At 41.4% G+C, this 7676-nt stretch overlaps 1 protein-coding gene across 2 annotated transcripts in view; it reads left to right on the top strand.

Annotated features, from left to right (window-relative positions):
- The first annotated feature begins 2358 nt into the window (after nucleotides 1-2358).
- AQP11 (aquaporin 11) overlaps nucleotides 2359-7676 on the top strand; it is a 26208-nt gene continuing 20890 nt past the window's right edge. The window contains exons 1-2 of one of the 2 annotated variants that reach the window (XM_019631654.1): nucleotides 2412-2832; nucleotides 2974-3056. In XM_019631654.1, coding sequence (XP_019487199.1) covers nucleotides 2438-2832; nucleotides 2974-3056 — 478 coding nt within the window. In that variant the 5' untranslated portion in view covers nucleotides 2412-2437. Of the gene's footprint in view, nucleotides 3057-7676 lie in introns of both variants that reach the window. The other variant, XM_019631653.1, reaches the window with a different exon arrangement.

Consider the following 7676-nt stretch of genomic DNA (forward strand, 5'->3'; position numbering starts at 1 on the left):
CTTTCTAGGCCCTCTCAGCTGACAGTAAAGAAATATATGTGTATATATATCCATATATATATATATATATATATATATATATATATATATATACAGATCTGTAAACATTTCTTTATGTAACCATCTGGATCTATATTAAGCTAAACATGAGGTCATAGTGATAATCTCCAATTCTAATTCATTACCACATGGATCACTCCAGCCTTCTCCCCTGTGGATAAGTTTTCATCTATTAGAATGCAGTGCTGATGTACAAGTTCCTTTTGCATTTAGTTTTACAGATTCCACTCGTTTCCAAAGTTACTTAGGTCAGTCTCTTTTCTCCCACTTCCTTCCATGAGACTGTTTTATACATTTATAATATATTGGGTTGTTGGAAAAGTCATGACGCATTTTTGCAATGAAAAACAAGAAAAATACGTCATGACTTTTCCGACAACCCAATAGTTATTTTGTCCCAGTCTTTATTCCATTTTGGGATCCTCCTAAATTATTTTTTAAATTTCCATACCTTAAGGTTCCATGCATTTGGACAAACGCCTAGTGCCATGTATCCACCATTACAGTATTATGCAAAATGGTTTTACTACCATAAAGTATCCTCTGTACTTAATCTATTCAACCCTTCTCTCCCACTGACTCCCTACTGATCTATTTTCTGCCTCCATAGTTTCCCCTTTTCCAGAATGTCCTATAAATGGAATAATACAGTTTGTAGTCTTTCAGACTTGAGTCTTTCACCTAGCAATATACATTTAAGGTTTATTCACGTCTTTGCTTAGTTGGATTGCTTATCCCTTTAAATCTTTTTTTGTTTTAATTGTAGTAAAATACACATAACATAAAATTTACCATCTTAACCATTTTTAAGTATGCAGTTTAGTGGTATTAAGTACCGTATTTTGCCATGTATAATGTGCTCCAGTGTATAATGTGCACCCATGTTTTTGGCCCAAACTTTCAGGGGAAAAAAAATCTTTCGTTTTAATTTTTTAATTCAAATTTTTATTTGTTTACATTTAGGCACTTGTTTTTTGTATTATAAAGGAATTTTAGCATTTATTTCTTAACATATTATGGTACAAGAAATTTTATGCAACAAATAATTACAAAACACAAGAACAGATACAAGGTACAAGAAATTTTATGTCCTGGTAACAAAGTTACAATATTTACACATCACAGAAGGCCAAGAACTCTTCATCGTTGCAAGTTCATCATAAGTTCAACAAAACCGATTATCATATTCCAGTGTATTGTTTTGCATACGGATATCGTTATTGATTTCTAGAGTTACACTTTTAATTCATAGCATAAATACAAGAATTAAAAACATTTGTATAGATATGGAATTAGTCCTACCCATGTGGAATGTGCATCCTTACTTTTCCCCCTCACAAATTTGGGCCAAAAAGTGCCCATTACACGAGTACACAGCAAAATACGGTAAATTTCACATTGTTGTGCAACCATCACCACCATGCATTTCCAGAACTCTGTTCATCTTGCAAAACTGAAACTGGACTTGGGCATCATCAGACCCGCTTTCACCTATAAGCTAGCACTTATTGAACACCTATATGCTAGTCCCTGTGCTACATGGTTTGCATGCTGTTTTATTACACAAACTGATGAGGTGGGTCATAATGACCCACAACTCTACGAGGTAAGTAAAGAAAACTAACTTCATTATCATGGAGACCCAGTTGCGTACCGTTCTTCACACAGGTCAAACGCTGGTTCGTTCTTGGGAAGTCTGCTCCCACTAAACCACCCCGGCCTCTGTGCTGCACCTCCGTCAACTCCCATCTTCTCAGTGGCCCCATGAATAAAACTGAGGTGGTTGGCGGAGATGATGTTTACGGGTCTTTCCAGTTTGACGGTTTTACAGTTTTAGGAGCAGGTAAGAAAACCCTCGGCTTCCTCGCTGAAAAGCAGCTGTCAAACACAGTGGTCACTCCCCTGACCACTCCGCGCGGGGCGAACCAGCACTGGGTCTGGCCCCGAGTCCTGGGGTCCCAGGTCAAGCCGCTCCCAAGGGCGCACGGGCTGCCCAGCGCATGCGCAATGGCCTCCTGGCGCGCGGCTCCCTGCCCGGCTCCGGCCCCGCTCGCGCCCCGCTTCCAGCCCCTGAGAGAGTGGCCGAGGGCGTGGCGTGCTTCCGCTGACCATTGGCCCCTCGGCTGGTGCCCCACCAGGGCTTCCCATCGCCCCTTCTCCCCCCTCCGCCCCGGCTCCCGTCCCAACACCGCCGAGCGCAAAGCCGGGGAGGAGGGAGGAGTTCTCCAGCGTGACGCCCCCGGGGCCTCCAGCTCTCGTGGAGTCGGCCCGCCCCCAGGGGCGTGAGGAGGGGGCGGGGCTGCGGACTTCGGACTCCGGCCCATAGGCCGCCTCCCGCCGAGCCGAGCCGGCAGCCCAGTCTGACCGTGAGCGAGCCATGACTGCTCTGCTGGGGCTCTGGCCCGAGGTGCAGGACACCTGCACCTCGTTGGGGCTGATGCTGTCGACCGTGCTGTTCGTGGCGCTGGCCCGCGTGGTCCTCCGGCAGCAGATGCACAAATCCGTGGCCCACACCTTCGTCTTGGAGTTTCTGGCCACCTTCCAGCTCTGCTGCTGCACCCACGAGCTGCAACTGCTGAGCGAGCAGGAACCCGCGCACCCCACCTGGCCGCTGACGCTAATCTACTTCTTCTCGTTGGTGCATGGCCTGACCCTGGTGGGCACCTCCAACAACCCGTGCGGAGTGATGATGCAGCTGATGCAGGGGGAAATGTCCCCCGAGACAGGGGCGATGAGGCTGCTGGCTCAGCTGATTGGTGCCCTGTGCAGCAGGTACTGCATAGGCGCCCTGTGGAGCCTGGGGCTGACCAGGTATCACGTCAGCGAAAGGACCTTCGCTTGCAGGAATCCCATCCAAGTCGACTTGCCCAAAGCCGTCATCATTGAGGCCATCTGCTCCTTTATCTTCCACAGCGCTGTGCTGCACTTCCAGGAGGTCCGAACCCAACTTCGTATCCACCTGCTGGCAGCACTCATCACCTTTTTGGTCTATGCAGGTTTGTTATTCCCACAAAACACTTGGCACGTTCGGAGCCTCTATGACCTAAGGTTCTAAGTTCTTTGCCAAGATATATTTGAAATCCCTACACCTCTGTGATGTCAATATTGGTATCCCCGTTATTGTAACCATTTTGCAGCCCGTTCTTTATGGATAGGGCCGACATATAGATCCTCCATTCAGTGTTTTTGAACACCCAGAGAAAGGAGCCATTTCTGTGCTGAAACTGAGATCTTTTGAGACATTGCCAAGGTTTCAAATATCCTACAAAGGGATTGTCTTAATGGTAGAAAGGAAGATAACTTATCAGCTACCTACTTCCTCAAGCCAACCTGGTATAGATCCTTTCTGACACTCTCGCTGAAAAATGATCCTGGGCTTATAAAGTTCCTTCCAATTTAAAGCACAAACTACATGACTGATCAGTAGCAAGAGTGGCAGGTAGAAATTATGTAGTTCTCTTCCTGAAAAATTACATAAAGTCATTTATTTCCTTAATAACTCATCTTGAGCAAAAAATGAACTTTTAAGTGACCTATCAAGAAAGATGTGTTTAAAAACAAAGGAAAAATGTGCTTTAAAATTAAAACTTGCTTGAAATTAAAGATGCTTTTTAAAAACAACTTGAGAAATCTATTGATTTCTTGCTGTTTGTTTACCTTGACAGATCTCAGATGCAAAAACAAAAATTTAATGATGAAATGAGTGATTTTAAAAGATTACAACAAAATATCTTCATTGGGGATACGTACATCTGAATTATAAAATGTTTTGGAGGCCATAGTCTAATAAAAGGAAATTCATAGTAAGAGTTTATCTTTTGTCCATTAAAAGTGAAACGATGAGTAGAAACAAGCCTTAAGGACTCGAAAAATATATGCTTGCCCTCCTAGGGTAAAAATTACTTTCCAATCCGTTTCCCTTCTTTAGACCTAGTACCCTTCTTTTTGTACTCACAGATGGAAATAAATGGCATAGGCAAGAGGGCAGGATATATGCATACTTAAGAGGTTGGTGAATAGTTGCTTCTTAAAGTTTTAGGTTTTGGCTAAAGCAGAAACCTCCCTCGTATATGAACAGTATCATCCCTTGCAAAAAGTTATGCCACAGTTGGGGCACACAGAAGTTACCGATACAGGTCACATCAAAATAGCTGATTATGTATTTTAAGATTACAGAGTGTAATTGTCCAGCAACATAGGCACAGGATCCTAGGATAGCCAGCGACCAGGTGTCTGATTGTGTACTGATAGATTTAGCACACTGCACTTTGATGTGTAGAAGGAGGCCACTGATGTCATTATTACTTATGTATTTATTGGCTTCCCAAATAAAGTTTTTTAAAAAAGCTATGATTTATTAACATATTAGAGCTACAAAATTAATGAAGATTTCCAGCAAATCTTTAATTTAGGTATGGGAGAATTTAGCTTAATAAACAGGGTAACAGAGAACTGCATTCATTTTTAAATTAGATATTGAAAAAACCTGTTTACACATCTAAGTTGTTTTTATTATTGCACCCTGTTCATTTCCTTTGTAGAATTTGTAATTATACACTTGTTTTCTGATGTAATGCCTGTCTTCCTCCACCAGACAGTTAAGCTTTATGAGTACAGAGACTAAAATTGTTCTATTCATTATGACGTATAACCAGGACTTAGGATGGTGTCACCTGGTATAAAACTCTCAGTAAGGATTTTTAGGATGAGTGAATGAATTAGCAAATTCTCTACTCACTTTTTAAAAGCTCACAGAAAGAAATACTACATATCTGGGTATTCCATATTTTATGTCTAAGGACTTTTAAAATAAGCCTAGTAAATTATCTTAAGTAATTATAGTATTTTTACTTCATTTTATTACTCCATTCAGGAGTTTTTGGTATCCTTCTAAATCAGAAAGAATATAGGTAAGATTACTTGTCAAAAGAGAAGGGAATGAAGTCCTTTACATATGTCTGTTTTTAATACAATAACCATATCAAATCAGTGCCAATTTAAAAATGAAAAAGATTCAAAAAGGGTCCAAAACATTTATTATGCCAGTATAATATAGTGGTTAAGAGAACAGGTTTGGAGTTGGACTGTGTCCTTAAGGGAGATACTTAATTTAGGATTCAGTTTCCTCATTTTTAAAATGGAGAATAATACTATCTACATCCACTGTGAGGAATAATGTATTCAAGTTCTCAGCATAGTGCATGGCACAAATATTATCACTGGAAAGGGCTACCTTTCACTATAAATTAGTTAATGGACATTCTGGCTTATACATGTCTTATGTGATAATAAGAATGTCATCATTCTGTCACAGAGAATTTGATTCCCTTTAGAGTGCTGAAAACACTAGTGCTAGAACTGCCAGATTTGGGACTTAGTCTTTCACTGTGGTGATTTTACCAAGTTCATGCTGTCCTCCAAGACTCTTGGCAGCTGGCCAGCTGGATCTCCCCATTGATACCTTTTCTTCAACATGTTATGTCTTCTCCCCTTCAAATGTCAGTAAATAGTAACTTATTTTTCAAAGCCATTTTCAGTTCTGTGCCTCATGGATGGTTCTTACTTTTTAAATAGTTCATGGTTAATTACAGAAGTCATACATGAATGTGTTTGGGTTTTTTTTGTATAAAATGGAAACACGAGACTAAACAAGACTAAGTGACTTTTGACTGCCATCCTCCATGCCTGTCCTCTCCTTCCCTGTCTACTTTTCCCACCAGGGTAATCCTCTGTGCGTGTGTGTCCCTCCAAACTTTTTATGTGCATTTATTATAGTGAGAGATAAGACCATACAAAAACTATTATGCTATGTGTGTTTATGTTAACATAAAAAGTTTCATACCTCACTTTCTGTGGTTTGCCTTTTTTGGTGGTGGTTGTTCATAGATCTTGGAGATCTATGTTACAAAAGAGCTTTATCTCATGATTTCGAAATACTGAGTGGTATTCCAAATTTGTTAATTTAGCTATTTTCTTATGAATGGGCATAGAGGTTTTTCCCAGTTCTTTGTTTCTATAAACAAACAACCTTGTATATTTACTTGTATACACGTACCAGTGTTTCTCTAGAACAGTTGTTCCCAACAGGGAACAATTTTGCCCCCAGAGGACATTTAGCAATGTCTGGAGACATTTTTGGTTGCTATAATGTGAGGGGGAGATGGATGTGCTACCAGCATCTAGTGGGTAAAGCCAGGGATGCTGGTAAACATCCTACAAGGCATAGGACAGCCCCTACAACAAAGAATTATCCAGTCTAAAATGTGAAAGCCAATGACACATTTGGGCTTCATTAACACAGAACCCGATTTCTGTGTCAGGTAACTATTGCTATGTAACAAACCACCCCAAATCTTAAAAGGACAATAATTTATTATTTTCATGGCTCTGTGGGCTAGGTGGGAAATTGCCGAGATCAGAAGCTGGATGGTTGGTAGGGCTGGAAAAGCCAAAGGTAGCCTCACTCATGTGTCTGGCAGTTGGTACCGACTATTATCTGCGGTGCATTGGTTCTCCCTCATCCTCCAGCAGCCTAGCCCAGCTGGCTTATACAGTCGGAGCACGGCTCCAACAGAGCAAAGTGGAAGCTGATGTTTATGGAGACCTGAACCTAGAACTCACAGAGCATCACTTCTCATGTTCAGAATTCGCATGGCACCACTTCTGCTGCATTCTGTCTGTCTATGCAAATCACAGAGCCAGTCTACATTCAAGAGAGGAAAGACGACCTCTCGGTAGGACAGGCAGCTTCCACCAAGTCACGCTGATTAGAACTGGTGATGTGATGATTAGAAGGGGAGTGAAGTAGTTTAAGTTTTAGGGAGGTATAAGGCTGACTGATAAGTGTTCTTAGACATTATGGAAGGTCTTTGGCTTTGGAATACCAAAGTAAACTAATTATGAGGGCAATGGTTCAGTCTATTTTTATTGATAAATGCCCCCAAAAAGGCCACTTATTATATATTACCACAGCACACATTACATTGTATTGTAAAGATCTGAGTCCATATCTTTCTGCCCATGGTGTCTAGTATATATGAACTCATTTTTTGTGGAATTGAACTGAAATGACCACCTGCCTACCAATTCTTTTGGCCCTTGGCAGTTGCAGGTTTAACTTTCCAGGATTTGACTATTCAAGAATGATTCTGAAGATCCATGACTTAATGTCATTTATAATTTCAGAGGCATTATGAATCATGCTGTGAGGCTAGTGTGCTAGAAAACTCTTAGCTATCGAGTGAACTTGGTTCATTGCTCATTTTTCTCTCTACAGCTTCAATACTTTCAGCCTATTGAGTGTGAAGTCTTATGAAAGGGTCACTTAAGATCTCAGGCTGCATCTCTGTGGCTCAGGGGCAGATGTATGTGCCCAAGCTTCCCTAGAAATGTCACTATCTCAGGGATAATCTTAGGATGTGTTTTGAAAAGCTAAGCCACAGCTCTGGTGAGCACTGTTGGGTGGCCTCCTCTACCTTTCCTTACTTGCTGTGTGGCAGAACTATTACCTCCCAGGCCTCATGTCAAACGAGATACCCTGGATGAAAAGCTGGACTATGAACGCTGAAAAGCAGTCAGCAGTTAGAATTCGTGCTTATCATTCATGACTCCTCAGT

The sequence above is a fragment of the Hipposideros armiger genome, unplaced genomic scaffold (genome assembly GCF_001890085.2).
Source record: "Hipposideros armiger isolate ML-2016 unplaced genomic scaffold, ASM189008v1 scaffold_1030, whole genome shotgun sequence".
NCBI classification, from domain to species: domain Eukaryota; kingdom Metazoa; phylum Chordata; class Mammalia; order Chiroptera; family Hipposideridae; genus Hipposideros; species Hipposideros armiger.